The 15,995-nt window shown below is 39.8% G+C and overlaps 1 protein-coding gene across 1 annotated transcript in view; it reads right to left on the bottom strand.

Annotated features, from left to right (window-relative positions):
- The window catches only part of SKAP1 (src kinase associated phosphoprotein 1), a 382,402-nt gene that overhangs the window by 313,801 nt on the left and 52,606 nt on the right, over positions 1-15,995 (bottom strand). The window contains exon 3 of the mRNA XM_027872845.1: positions 5,951-5,976. Coding sequence (XP_027728646.1) covers positions 5,951-5,976 — 26 coding nt within the window. The remainder of the gene's footprint in view (positions 1-5,950; positions 5,977-15,995) is intronic.

Here is a 15,995-nt window from a genome sequence, read left to right on the forward strand (position 1 = left end):
GAGTACCCAAACTAGTTAGTTCACAGGAGGAAACTGACATTAAGTGAGTTGCCCATATAGACTAGTGACACAGAGTTCTAGAGTCAAGACTAGATTCCAGGTCTTCTGACTCCTAATCCAGGGCCCTTTCTAGTATATTACATTACCTGCTTCTAATGTAAGCAAATATTACTAGACTTATGAAAATTCATGATTGGTTGTATTTTCATTCCATTTTTAATGAAATTCATACTTGAAAACAGCATGATTTATTTTAAACATTGGGCCTGGAGGGGTACAGGAGAGAGTTAATGCTAATTCACATGAAATTATTTATTATTAGCAATAGATTTCATACTAGATACATTTCACAGTGGAAACTACATCTTTACTCATAAAACTACAGGCCATGGTGGCTCCATTCAGCCAACAAAGGGATTTTCCTAAAGCTCAGGTATGATCATGTCTCTCCCCTTCTCCCCCATACCCTTCACTCCATAAACTCCAGTGGCTCCCTATTGCCTCCAGTTAACCACAAAATGCTCTGTTTGGCATTCAAAGCCCTTTTAACCTAGACCCCCTCCTACTTTTTCAGTCTTCTTACACCTTATCCCTACCACATACTCTTTGATTCAGGTACACTGATCTCCTGGCTGTTCCATGAACAAGACATTCCATCTCTTGACTCCAGGCATTTTCACCTGTTGTCCCCATGCCTAGAATACTCTCCCTCCTGAACTCCACCTATGGACTTCTCTGGCTTGCCTTTCCCAACTCCTCTTAATTCTAGAGCCTTCTCTCTGTTAATTAATTCATATTTGTCCTGTATATAGCTTGCTTTGTATATATTTGTTTGCATGTTGTATCCCCCATTAGACTGTAAGCTCCTTGAGGGCAGGACTGTCTTTTGCTTCATTTTTTTCCCCAGTACTTAGTACAGTGCCTGGCACACAATGGTGTTTAATAAATATTTATAGATTGATAATTATTAATCCACTTTACAAAGAGGAAAACTGAGGAACAGAGAGGAAAAGTGGATTTCTCAATACTATAAAGAGTTAGTATTTGACCAAAGAACAAAACTGGCAACCCGATTTCTAGCCATATGCTCCAAAAAGTCAACCACTGCTTCTGCAACATTTGATGAATTGGAATGGTAAAAATAACATGGCAGAGATTTCAGTGTATGACTTTCATAACTAAAAAATGAGGTATTTAAAAAAGAAAAAAAACCTTTTAAAGGCACTGAGAGCTAGATTAGCACCTAAAGTCAATTCAACAAGTGTATATTAAGCACTTGTGATTTTCCAGGCATTGTGCTAAGTGCTGAGGATAAAAAAAGCTCTCATCTTATTAAAAACAAAAATTCCTGTGTACTCCAACTATATTTAACCTAAATTATAGAAGTTCCCACTTCTCCCAGCATTGTGTAGTAAGGATAAGAACCTATCAGACTATTTCTCCCCTCCTCTTTATTATTTATCCCCCCTTCATCAAAATATATCATCTAACAAGGGAGATGATAAGCCAATGAGAAAACTTATAAGATCACAGAATCTAAGAGCTAGAACATATCTTAGAGAACTCCCTAATTTTACAGAAGTAGAAATTGAGACCCAGAGAGAAGAAATTATTTGCCCCCAGGATTACAAAGCTAGTAAGTATCACGGTCAGAATCTGAACTCAGATCCCCTGACCCTTGATTTAGTGTTCTTTCTGCCACACCACAGTGCCTTATATGGAATAGCATTAAAGAAAATGCTACACTACTCTCTTGAAGATATTAAACATATTAGAGCCATTCTCCCACTATAAGAAGAAAGGTTTGGCACAGAATAACAGGCTAGAAAATGTTTACCTGAAGGTCAGGTTCCTTTCATTGTATATTTGAGGAGATCATTTCCCAAGTACATTTCATAAGATCATAGGATTTTGACAAGGAAAGTTTATTACAGATCCCCTAGTCCAACTCCTTTTTGCTAGAAGAAGAAACTGAGGACCAGAGAAAGTGACCTGACCAAGGTCTAAAAGGGAGTAAGCAACAGAAGTGGTAGTCAAACTCTGGTCCTATGAACTCCAATGCAGCTCTCCTTTCTTTGCACTGATCCTTCTTCCTCTTCTTCTGCACCGTCCTCCTCCCCACAACAAAAGACCACTGGTCCTGCTTCCAGCCCAGCCCTCACAAACATCATCCAGGGAAGCAATTTCTGTGGAGCAGGGACCAGCCACCCCTACCAACTGCCAACTATACACATGGCAGGCAAACCAGCCTGATGAAGCAGCAAGATACCTTGAGGGAGAGACAAGAGACAGCAAGTATATGCTAGGCAAGTTGGGCCATCACCACCATCTCCCCACAGACTCCAGGAAAGCCAGGACCCTGAATCCAAGAGCCTTGGAAATAGCAATGCTTCCAGCCCAGTGCCCTCAACCATCATCCTGAGATGCAACAACCCCTGTTCAGACAAAGCCTGGCACTGGCCTCTGCCAAGGGCTATCGCCACAGCTACTGAAGACTCAGAAAAGGAAGTCTTTGCCATCAAAGTCCCTGGCACTGTCAAATGGTTCAACATATGAACCCAGTCTGATTTTCTCAGTGAAAATTACTTTAAAGAAGAGGCATTAACATCTGCTTTGCTTCTGCACCCTAAGGACCGTGGGACTTTTCCATCTGACTTGCAGCTGAAAACTTCCTATGTGTTGTCTCCTCTGTAAGCACATGAGCTCCTTGAGAAATACAAACTGTCTTCCTTTTCTTTCTATAACACAGAGCTTAACACAATGCTTTACACACAGTAAGTGCTTAGTAAATGCTTCTTTCACTCATTTACATCTTGGATAACTTCTTTTTTTTTTTTCTTTTTTTTGCTAAGGCAATTGGGGTTAAGTGACTTGCCCAGAGTCACACAGCTAGTGAGTGTTATATGTCTGAGGTCAGATTTGAACTCAGGTCCTCCTGACTCCAAGGCCAGTGCTCTATCCACTGCAACACCTAGTTGCCCACAGATAACTCCTTTTCAAAGTACCAGAGCAGTAAGGCACAGAGAAGGAGAGGGTGTGAAGAAGAGAATGGCATTGCTGCCCTTTCCCCCTTACCTTCCCAGATGTTTTTCATGTGTATAGTTAAACCAGTCCTACAGGGAAGGAGATTGACTGTAGAGAGCCATGTTGAGGCTTTATTTTCTCCAGGGATCCTTGGTGACGTGATCAGAAGAGCAATGGACTCTAAGCCAGAAGCCATTGACGTAAGCTACAACTCCACTAATTACTACTTTGGGCCACATTTCCTCACCTATTAAATGAAGGTGAGCCTTCACTCTTCAAGGGCCCTTCTAGTTCTAAGTTCTAGTATCCTAAAATTCAAGACTATTTTCTTTCCACCCATCCAACCATGGTGTAGTCGAGTGTCCTCCAGAACAAAGCTCAGCCAAACAAATAGCTAATTAACAAACACATCTTCTTTTCTCCCCCACAGGGAGTTCAGGGAAGCAGTTTTAAAAAATCATATGGTCTATCCAAGATTTCTTGACACTATCAAGAAGCCTTTCCTCTTGAGTAAGAGTTCAACCTCAGGCCTCCTGTCGCTCCCTCCTCATCCCCTTCCTAACATTAACCACTCTTCCAGCATTTTTGTAATACTGCTGCCAGCTGCTCTCTTTCCCCATTTCCCCCACCCCCTCTCCAAGCCTGCTCTTTCCATAATTTTATTTTAAAGTTCTCTCGGAGCACCCCAGATTGGCCCGTTGCTGCTTGCACAGATCACTGGCTCTTGAAGCCCTAAGCCAGCTAAAGATTTTTCAACAGGGCAAAGGAGGAAAGAAAGCCTGAAAATGAAAACAGAAGACCTTGAAGAAAGGGAAGGCAAACAGGACAACAAACAGGGATTTTTCTTCCTCACATTCTTTCCCAAATGAAGAGAGATTTTTACCACATATGCAGAATATTCCCCAAAAGCAGATGTACTTCACTTTCCATATAAACTATATCTGCTTTGCCTATTATTTCCCTTACCCCGATATACTTTCTAGGACAGGGGTATATGTGATAATATCTTCTTTGTGAAGTGACATACAACCACGTCATCACTGAGCAATGATCCTGGCACAGCTTGCTTTTTGTTTCATACAACTCATGCATTTAAACCTTTATGCCCCCAGGGTCTGCTCTATTTAACATCCAAAATTATTTTTTCCCAACATGTTGTTAGTACTAGATTCCCAATACCAGTCATATTCTTTCAAAAAAGTGAGTTCTATCTAACAGGTCTACTATGCACTTCAGAAAGACCACATCTTAAAACTGCTACACTACACACAGGGTTTTATTATATTTTGCTTTGTTTGGGGTTGGTGTATGTGTGTATACATGCATATATATGTATACACACATATGTATATATGTGTGTATACAGTATATACTAAACAAATAATATATATATATATGTATATACTAATAGCTGAATTATATGGGCATTCCTTTGAATGGTGCATTTTGGGTTTCACAAAGCAAACTTGTCTGTCTCGTCCCTGTATATTATTCTGTATCTTTCAAATTGTGATTTGAACTAGAAATGCTTCTTAAAAGCCAAACATACAGTCACGTCACCTGGTTATGGCTCCTGACTGCAAAACAGTAATGCTAGCTTCAAGAAGGAGAGGAATAATCAAATGGAATTCTCTCTTCTTTAAGGTCGCCTATTCCTACAAGTAGGTCATGGACTTGAAACTAATTGATTTGTATCTAAAACAAACCATCCTCTAGGAGAGTAAAGACTTTTAATAACACCAAAATTATGACTCACGGCATTTGTATTGTTATGTGGAAGTGATATTCAGTCATTGGAAGCCTAGGCAGCAGGACACAATGAAATGTAGAAAAAGCTAATGAAAAATTGCCAGGTTGGCGCAAAAAAAAAAAAAAGCCTCTTTGATTCTATTTGCAATTCTGATCAAAAACACTTTGAGATGAAGATCAAAAGTCCTCTATTTATAAATAAGTGAAGATCTGATATTCAAGTCTGTTTTTAAGAAAAAACATTTCCAGCCTTCCCAGCTAAGGTACTTAAATGGGTACACATAGGTAAACTTTATGAAGAGCATGAAAAACTGGATATGAACTCTTTAAAAAAAATCCAATTTTGAACCTTTTTATGTGTTCTAATCCTTTCCTTTTTTTAATTTTGTACACAGCTGTCTGTTGTACTTTCTCGAATGATGCCAGATGCTGGGTTCATCAACCAAACGCAGGAAAACAATGGTTTGGAAGCAATTAGAAGCATTGAGGCTGCACTGAGGCTCATATTAAAATGTGATAACACCATTCTAGTGGGAATTTCAACATGCTGCATTTCTGACATTTCTGTGCTGCCAGACAGACAAGATGTGTGGAAGCGCACAGTGATCAAGGAGGTAACACACTGGAATTTATTTCTGGAGCAAATGAAGGATTAGCTGGCTTGGAACACTCACAAGGCTTTTATCATGGCCCCAGCTTCCATCTTGTTTGAATGCCAGTGGATGCTTCCATTTTCATCAGTCACTTGAGGTGCAAAAAAAAAAGTGTATTTTCCTGTTCCTCGAAAACAATCCTGCAGCAATTCACTCAGAAGGCAAAAGCATCAGGACCTCCTGTTGCTAATAAGCAGGAGTGCCCAGCAGGGTTAGGTTGGATTAGGCACACCACTGAGATCCAGGAGACCCTAAAATCAGAGATGTGGAGCCAGAAGGGACCTTGGAGATCTTCTAATCCAACACCCTCATTTTACAGAAGAGAAAACTGAGGCCCATGAGGAAAGGGGCAACAGGATGTAGGATGATTAATACGCCACCAAATTTCCCCTGAAAAACAGTTAATGTTATTTAGTGGAGGAACCTGTCTCAATAAAATAGAAGAACCTTAGAACTGGAAACTAGTACCCAGCCTACCAGCCACACTGAGGGAATAAAGTCACAAACAGGTAAGTAATACTCACCTCGGGGCTGGAAATCCAAGCGGTATCTGAAATACAAAGAAAAGAAAGCAGATAATTATTTGTTAAAAGTAACTTAATCATTTTTTTCTTAATTTGGTTTGGCCATAAGCAAGTGTAGAACCTGCACCAAAGAGACATCTGATATTCAGAGAATGACTAAAATGGTTACTTAAGAAAAGGCAGTTCAGTGTAGTAGGGGCAAAAAACACTGAAATTAGGGTCAGGACAGAGAACTGAGTTTAAAGTCTGCCTACAACACTCCAAGTTGTGTGACCATGGGTAAGTCATTCATTTGTCTGAGTCTCAATTTCCTCATTTTAAAAACAGGGATAATAAGAGCTGTGACATTTACCACATCTCATGAGAGTATATGTGAAGTGATTTGTATACTTATACCATAGTATAATACTATTCGTACTATATAAATGTTCCCTAGCAGTAACAGTGGTGGTGGTGGTGGTACTGATGATGATGATGGTGGTGATGGGTACAATAGCAGGGGTAGTAGGGGCAGCTAGATGGCACAGTGGATAGAGCACTGAATCTGGATTCAGGAGGACCTGAGTTCAAATCTGGTCTCAGACACATAACATTTACTAGCTATGTGACCCTGGGCAAGTCACTTAACCCCATTGCCTAACTCCCCCCCCAAAAAATAGTAGGAGTAGTAGTAATAATAGTAGTGGTAGCAGTAACAGTAGCAGTATACTTATTAAGGAAACATCAAAGACTTTCACTGGAATGTGACAGATGCATGAGTCTCAGGGGAGGCAGCATGGTATGGTCCAGACAGAACACTGGACCTGGAGTCTGGAAGGTCTGGATTCAAATCCTGCCTCTGATCCTTTTACCAGCTACATGGCCATAAACAAATCTTTGAATTCTTTCTCACATGCACTCTTTTAGAATATAAATTAGAGACTGAGTACTTATATATAAATGTCAGATCTAAATTCAAGCCACAGTAACTTCTTCACCTTTCCACTCCATAGCATGGTTTTTCACTCTCAGAAGTATATTATGAGGGCTACACAAGACATGAGAGATCATTTAACTCAAATTCACTTATTTTATGTAAATGTCAGATGAAATATTTGGTTTTTTTTTCAGGTGAAATATTAGTTAAGAACTTTCTACCAAAAATTACAATGTGGATCTTCCTCCTTGGGACTGAAAAAAAGTGATACCTTAAGTTTCCTCAAGTTCAGGATCAAGAAAAAAGTTTCAAATTTAACTTTTCCCCCTAGTGGTTCTCTTCAGCTGATACCTTTAAATGTTTCTGTCCAAAGTGTACCTGAAGGTTCTCATTCTCATATAAATGGTATTTCTCAAACTCTTTTCTCTCAACCCCTTTACACTCTTAAAAATTTTTGAGGACTTCCCAAAGAATTTTTGTTTTTGTAGGTTAGACTTAGTACTATTATGAAGATAGTTTTGACCTCGCAAATCCCCTTAAAGGATCTCATAGACCCGTCCCAACCACTCTTTGAGAACCTCTGACATAAAACAATAGGATCAATTATCCTAATATTTTTTACTTCTTTGCATTGTTTGACACTGCTGACCACTACCTTCCCTTGGATACTCTATTCTTCCTGGGTTTTTGTGCTAATGTTTTCCCTTGGACCTCCTCCTACCTATCTGACCATTCCTTCTCGGTCTTTGTCTTCATTCCCTGCCCCTATGCAGGGGTGGATCCCGTGGCTTGTCCTGAGTCCTCCTTTCTCTTTCAATAATCAAATGTCTGTTAGACCTGAATGTCCCCTAAGCCCCACAAAGATCACATTGAAAAGTCTGCTTGAAGGAAACACACATACACACACAAAGATATGCACACATATGTGCAAGAGGATTTTGTTTTGTTCAGACTGAAGGTCTCTGAGAATTTTATGTCATGCCCCTACATATAACTACATTGATACTTAAAGGACCTGTGGTCTCATAAATGTACAATGGTACAGATTACAACTCATAGACATATTCTCATCTTTTATGTCTCTTGGCCATAATATCCCCTAAATCCTCCACAGAGGTTCCACCAGATCTGCTGGGGGACTTTCTCCACTTCTCTTTATATTACTTGGGTACAACACCCACCTCTGTTTCTGATTGTACATTTCTTTGATGATATCTTTTATGCCACTTTGGGGGTGGGGTGGGGGTGGCACATTTCCTCATTGAAGATATACTGTATCTTACTTCCATGCAACATATGTCTCTCCTTCGCCCTTTTGGTGACCTGAAATTTTAATTCTTTGGAGACTGAGGTATTCCAAGATCCTCAGCCATATGGCAGACAACTAACATCCTTAATCTCCTCTTTGAACTTTCTGTTACAATGTAAAAATGAAGTCATCTTTCCTATGCGACATAAATAATAACAACTCACATTTTGCTTTCCCCACAACCCCAGTGAGATAGGTAATCAATCAACAATAAGCATTTATTAAGTATGTATTATGTACCATGCACTGTGCTAGGTGTGAGAGATACACAGACAAAAATGAAGTCCCTGCTCTCAAAAACCTTAATAAAATAGTGTAAGTGTTATTATATCTGTTTTACAGATGTTAGAAAGTCATTGTCTATAGAGAGCTGGCCTCAAAACCAAGAAGCCCTGGGTTTAAATCCTGTTTCAGGCATATATTCACTGTGTTACCCTGGGCAAGTCCCTTTACATCTCAGCGCCCTAGGCAACTGTCTACCTGCACTGGCAGGAGCTTCCTCATCTGAGAGTTCCCTATACCAATGAAATCACAGGTCCATTCTCCATTTGCAGATGAGGAAGCTGAGGCACAGACAGAGAAGTAAAATGGCTTGCTCAGTGTTGTACCATCACTTTCAGACCAAAATGTTTGGGGCTAAATTTTGAGAGTAAATTCAGAATGGAGAGAGAGAGAGAGAGAGAGAGAGAGAGAGAGAGAGAGGGAGAGAGAGAGGGAGAGAGAGAGAGAGAGAGATGGAACCATTTGGAAAATACCATTTCTGCACTCAATCAAAACAATTTACCTTCCCATGTTTCCCAGGCAACTGCTGTGGAAGGGTGATATTCCATATCATGTATTCCACTCTACAGCATAGTTCTAAAACTTTAGGTTTGAATTACACATAAGATAAAGCTTGGTATTTATGTTGCTTTATTAATGAAACTAAAAATCATTTTCCACCATGGGGGATTGAGGGAAGGGATCATAACATTTAAAACTAAACCCCCAATCCTTAGAGAATATGTCACGCTGGTCTTAATGAACATTTGAGGCTAGAATTCAGAACCTTGCAAGAAGATATCAAGAGAAAAAAGAGAAAGCTTCCACTACCCTCAAATCTTTTTAAATACCCAAATTCTAAGTCAATCCTTTTCCTAAAATTATTTGATTTATCAAAGAGCTTGTCTTAATACTTTTCACTCCAAATGCATTACTTATCTCACTAACACCACACACACACACACACACAAACACAAAGCTCAGAAATGCTGATACCAGCTGTCCTCTGAAAATGTGACTGCCAGCATTATGACATTCTTCTAGGTTTAGAAGAAAATAATTTTAAAATTCTTGGCCTCCCCATTATAGTTAATGGGGAGACAATTTAATGTTTTCCAGGCTACTGACCTTCTCTATCTGCTTATTTAAGGATTCATAACACAGCACAGTCATGATTTTAAAATAAGCTTCTTAAATTAGAATGATTCCAACAAAAACCAGTAAAACTGGGAAAGAAGCCTAGCCACCACACCCTTAAACATGCCCAGTCAGCATTCCATTCTGTATAGTCTGGACTACAAAGTCTAAGAAAAGACTAGACAAAGAAAACTTATTGTGATAACTTGCTGTTCATCCCAAAATGAGTGATGGGGAGGGATGAGAGTACGATAATGAAGGTGTAGAGAGAATATGAATGCTTCAGTTACCCAAAGGGGTCAGAGAATACTCTGTTCTAAATAAGGTCATTTTCCAGACAACTGAAGGTCAGTCCTTTAAACTATGACATTTTATTTAAAGAGTTTCTTATTGGAAACCTCTGTAAAATGTATTATGCACTTGTCAGCCTTAGTAAAAATAATCAATTGGCCATAATTTAATCTCCCCTTGATGACTAAGGGTCATACTTATAAATGTCAATCATTATCTGAGCTGATGCTTTCAGTGGTTATTGGCATATAAAACAGGAACTCACATCTATATAAGCATTTAAGACACACCCACCCTGTGAGACAGGTAGTTGCAGATATTATCTTCATCTCCATTTTACAGAAGAGAAAACAAGTTCATACAGGGGAAGTGCATTTTCCAAGATCAATCAGACAATGGACCTTTATAAAGTACTCATAAAGTGCCAAGCCTACTTATGGATGATACTTGTGTTGATTGCATCAAGCCCCAAGACATTACACAGCCCCCTGGAAGTTATCCATAATCGTTCAAAGGAGTTTGGCCTGTCGATCCACACAGGGATGACCAAATGGATGAGGAATGTCTATTATCAGCTTTCAACACACATATAAATGAACACCCTCATAAAACTAATCCAACAGTATGTACATCTGGAATGGACAATACAGATAGACAATGATCTGGGCCCAGAGTTGAAAATAAGAAATGTGGTCTGGGCTGCTTTTAGGAAATTCCAAAACACTTGTACTGACACCAAGTATCTAATAACAGCAGAGGCCTATCTTTTCAATGCAAATCTTTTGCCATTTTGCCAGTATTGTTGTGTGGCAGCAATACAGAGAACATTACTGCTTCAGAAGGACCAAAGGTGATCTTTACACAGATGGCAATGGAAAGGCCCATGGTGGGTGTGAGCAGGCTACAACATTTAGCCAACAAAGAGTAAGGGACATGATCAAGGAACAGTATGACACAAAGGGAAGATGAGCTGTTAACATGGCAAGAATGAGGCATGATAGGTAGACAGAAAGAATGCTCCCCTGGTTCCCCAACAATGTTGAGAGAAAACAAAAAAGGCCTACAGAATGATGGGTGTGAAAAACTTTTGGAAAAACACTGATGAGGGTAATACAGCTTTGATGGGGCAGTAGACCCTAATTTTTAAGGGTAGGGAAGACTTGAAGAAATCTCTTAGTGGTAGGGAAGGAACCAGTAGATATAGAGATAATGAAGATTAGAGAGAAGAGCTGAGCATGGAAGCAATCACTGGAGAAGACAGAAGGGACAGGGTCAAAGATACATGTTGAGGAGCTAGCCTTGTCAAGGAGAAGGGTTACATCTTCATCGGGGCTGAAGTAAAAGAGGAGAGAGCATGGGGTATCATAGTTTTGAGATATAGAGAAGGAAAAAGAGAATGCTCATGGAGAATTGTCTCCATTTTCTCAGGAAAGTAAAGGTGAAATCCTCAACTGAGAGGATGTCAGACCTGAGGAGAGAAGAGGAGTTTTGGAACAACCACTGTGGAGATGGGTAGAAAATCAAGATCACAGTGTGATTAGTGGCACAGTCAGAACTAGCAGAACCCAGGCCTTCCATTTCTAAAGCAAGAACTCTCTCTGCTACTCCATTCTGCCTCGAGCTGCTGACAGCCACACTTAGACAGACGGTCCCAAGCTGTTGTGCTGTGTTAGTGAGGATTTCTTCTCTTTTACCTCATACCTATCTCTGGTTTTTGCTATCATTTCTCATCATGGGAGAAGCCAACTCTTTTCTCTCCTGGCCCAGGTATATCATTCAAATTAAAGTCCACACTACCCATGCAGCAGTCACACTCTTACCCCTAACTTGGTCAAGGCACTCCCTGAATTATGGGCTCAGAGAAGTTCTTTTAACAAGCTATGCCTCCTTTCTGGGCACATAGTCTGCTCCCAGTTCTTCATGGTTATGTCCCTCTAATCGTCTTCATGTTAGTCTCTCTGGAAAGCTAATTACCTCCATTTCTCTAACACTGATCAGCGCACCCTGGGTTCTTCTTTCATAGCGCTAATCAATTCTGCTCTGATATTTCCAAGTTCCCTTACAACTATCTCCCAACACCACCACTGATGGTTCAAAACTCCTATCCAGGATCACCACAATACATACACCCTCTCTCTTTCTCTCTCTCTTACTTTTTCTCTTCATACACACACACACACACACACACACACACACACACACACACACTTATAGAGGAACCTTCTCTTGTAACAAGGAAGTACAGTTAAACAAAACAAACCACATTATCCATGTCTCACAATATTCCTCCTATACCAATAGTTCACTACCTGAGCTAAGAGGATGGAGGCATGCTTTGCTGTCAGCCTTCTAAAAGCACAATTGCTCATTGCATTCATCAGAAAAATTTTAAAATGTTGTTTCATTTATATTACTGTCATCCTTATATAAACTGTTCTCCCAGTTCTGCTTGCTTTGATCTGCATCAGTTGATAAAAGTCTTCCAAAGTTTCTCTGAAATCGATTTTGCCATTTCTTATAGTACAATAATACTCTATTATATTCCCATAGCATAATTTATCCAGTCATTTCCCAATTGATGGGCCTTACTTTCCTTCTAATTCTTTGCTACTACACAAAGCGCTACTATAAATATTTGTGTATATAGATGGCCTTTCTCTCTGTCTTCACTCTCCTTAGGGTAAATGCCTGGTAGTGGTATAGCTGGGTCAAAGGGAGGTATATATTAGTGACTTTTCTAGTCACTATTTCCAAATTGTTTTTTAGAACAAGTAACTCCATTCTTCACTGGATCTGTAGATCAAAACAGACAAGAGCTCTGGGTCCATATGTTACATTATGAAAGGGGGTGGGTGGGGAGAGACAGGAAATGGGAACAGACCACTAGCAATGGAAAAAGAGCTCCATCTGGCGGATTTTACTAGTGGTGGCATCAGAGAACTGGGACCCAGGTGTCTAGGCCCCAGACTTGGAAAGCAACAGATTGGAACAGGAAGGTACTAGAGTTGGGTACAACACTCTTCTGACTCCCACATTCTTTCACTTCCATCAGAAGTAGATGATGAAGCCCTTGCCCTCAAGGGGCTTACATTCCAGTTGGGGAGATAAGACATACACATAGAGGTTACTAACAAGATAAGGCAGTATTATAAGTGCCAAGTGAGTCAGACAAATAATAACTGTGTAACCCATGTGTCAAGTACAACTACGTCATGAAGCATCCAGATTTATCTTAAGGAATGTGACACTTCTATTGGGCTAAACTTCCCTCTGACACCCAGATCTGGAAAATCTACTCTAATGGATACCCCAATAAGCTCATTCCCACTTGCAAATACTTTGTCTATAAAAAGTTTTACTCATTCATTAATTCAAGAAGCACTTATTAAACACAGTGTCTGGCACTTGGTACTAGGGATACAAAGACAAAAATGAAATGGTCCCTACCTTTAAGTAGATTACATCCTATTGAATGTAGCAAGCTTGCCTCCTTATCTACAGTAACAATGGTCCACCTAGAGACAGCTAGGTGGTACAATGGATGGTGTAGTGGATAGAGGGCTGGGACTGGAATCAGGAAGACTTAAGTTCAAATCTGAACTCAGACACTTACTAGCTGTGTGACTCTGGACAAGTCATTCAACCTTTGCCTCAGTTTCCTCAAGTGTAAAGTGGAGATAATAATAGCATCTACTTCCCAGGGTGGTTGTGAGGATCAAATGGAATAATATTTGTTAAGTGCTTCGCACAGTGTCTAGTACATAGTAGGTTCCCAATAAATGCTTGTTTTCTTCCTTCCTTCCCTTTGTGATTCCCAAGCCCATAGTTTCTGGCTGAATCATCTTTTCATCCTAGGGTCTAGTGCCTACTACACTGCCCAGAAATGAGAGTCCTGGGCCTTCAGAAATTCTGGGGGAGAGTAAACCAGGAACCTGCTCTCCAATGCTTGTTTTGAGATCTTAGAGCCCATGAAAGAAACTGGGATTTCAGCTCGTGATTTATTTAGTGTTACAAGGTTTATTTCTACTAAATGTTTTATTAGAAACTTAACATTAAACACCATTAAGGCAACTATAATTATTTGGTAACCATTTACATTTATTTCAATGTATAAATATCATAAAAGTATAAACTTTTTCAGTTTTTCTCTCTAGGTCTCTATTAGGATTTTCTTCCATTCCTTATCATTTATTTTTCTTCAAATTCCCACAGTAGAATGTAAGCTCCTTGAGGGCAAAGACTATTCTATTTTTGTCTTAGTATCCCCAGTACCAAGCATGGTGATTATAATTCTTACAGCAAAGCTTCTGAAATTATACCAAATCATCAATGAAACTAGGGTGAGGGGAAGTTGGGTTGCCCTTCCTGAGGTCGTTTCATCTCAAGAAGATTTTCTGTGTATCTGGAGAAGACACATCCTTCTCTCATATGAATATTGAACATCTATCTTAATTTGGAGGTCAAGGTATTTACCAATGATACAGAGTTCAGAGGAGGGAGAAATCAATTTAGTCAGGGGTAATCAATCAAATCTTCATGGAACAGGTGAGACTTGAAACTGAATGGTGGGTAATAATCAGACAGTCAGAGATGAGGCTACTCTAAACAAAAGAAAAAGTGTGTATGAAGGTGATGAAGGATGATGGGAAAGGTATGTTTGGCACGCAATAAAAAGCAATGAAAGATTATTGCAGGACCCTACTTTGAATATGCTACAATCTCATTCAAAACCTTTCAATGGTTCCCATTGCATAGAAAATTAAATCCGTATTTTGTAGTCTGGAATTCAAAGATCTCTATAATCTGACCTCTAACCTGATTTCTAACTTCCTCTTCTGCTCCCCTTATACAAATTCTCCACTCCAGCAAAATTGGTCTACTTATCCCCAAAATGTGCCCTAAGCTTTTGCTCATGACCGTCCCTTGCTCTGAAGCTGTCATTTTCATTCCCCACTCCATCTAAACCTATTGAAATCCTATCCATCTTTCAAGATCCAGCTGAAATATACTTCCTCCATGAAGCCTCCTCTGATCACTCCAGCCTAAATTGATCTCCACCTCCCCAAATCTAACAGAATGTATTATTTATACAACTCATATGGTACTTATAATATTTTATCTTGCATTTTTGTTCTGTACAGCCATGTGTTGAGTTAGCCTGGCATACCGGATACAGAGCTGGTGGCCAAGAACCACTGGGTTCAAGTTCTGATTGTGTGACTCAACCCCTCAGTGTTCTAGGAATTCATCTCTAAGACAAAATTCCCGTATTAATAGAGGAAATTCCTCACCCAGAAGTCCCTACAGCAATGAAATCACAAGTCCTGTCCTTATCTCCATTCTCACGTTCATGTTACTGTACTAGAGGGTCTTGCTTTATAGACAGGTTTTTGCTCACACTTACTCAATAAATATTTGTTGAATGGATTACTTTATTCATGAGTGAATATTTGTTGAAATGAAAATGAAACTGGAAAAGGAAGTGGGAGATAGGAGGAGCAAGTATACAACACCACACAAAGGAGTTTGGACATCTTTCTGTAGCCAGTAGGGAGTCATTGAAAGGTTTCTGAATCGGGGAGGGGATATGATCAAAGCAGTGTGTTGAGAGGATTAATCTGGCACCAAGATGCTGGAGAGTTTGGAGCCGGAAGAGATTGGAGGCCGTTTGGAGACAACTGAAAATGTCTAAGCGAGACACGATGAGAGCCTAAAAGAGAGTAGTAAAGGATGAAAGAGACATGATGAAGGGGTTGGTGAGTGACTGGAAATGAGAGCTGGGGAGGAGGAGTCGTCAAAGATGATTCCGAGGTTCTGAGCAGTGAAATTGATATGACCGTGGCCAGGAACTAGAAAGATGGGCAAAGCAGTTGAAAAGAATATGCCTTTTATAATCTGTGTGATCACTACTCATATTTGCAGGACTTTCGTTGTTTATTTCAGGTTCCAGGCTATTTCTGGGTGATGATACATACAGAATATCTCATAGTCTGAAACTAGAGACTACCAGAGCCTGATGGGACCTTGTTCTTCCACGTTGGGTCTTTTAGGCTGGATTTTTTGTTATGGCATAAATGACAGCCATAAAGTCATCTCTGAATTCTTTATGTTATAGGAGGAGAACAGGGGTA

The sequence above is a fragment of the Vombatus ursinus genome, unplaced genomic scaffold (genome assembly GCF_900497805.2).
Source record: "Vombatus ursinus unplaced genomic scaffold, bare-nosed wombat genome assembly UNPS02014801.1, whole genome shotgun sequence".
Lineage (NCBI taxonomy): Eukaryota > Metazoa > Chordata > Mammalia > Diprotodontia > Vombatidae > Vombatus > Vombatus ursinus.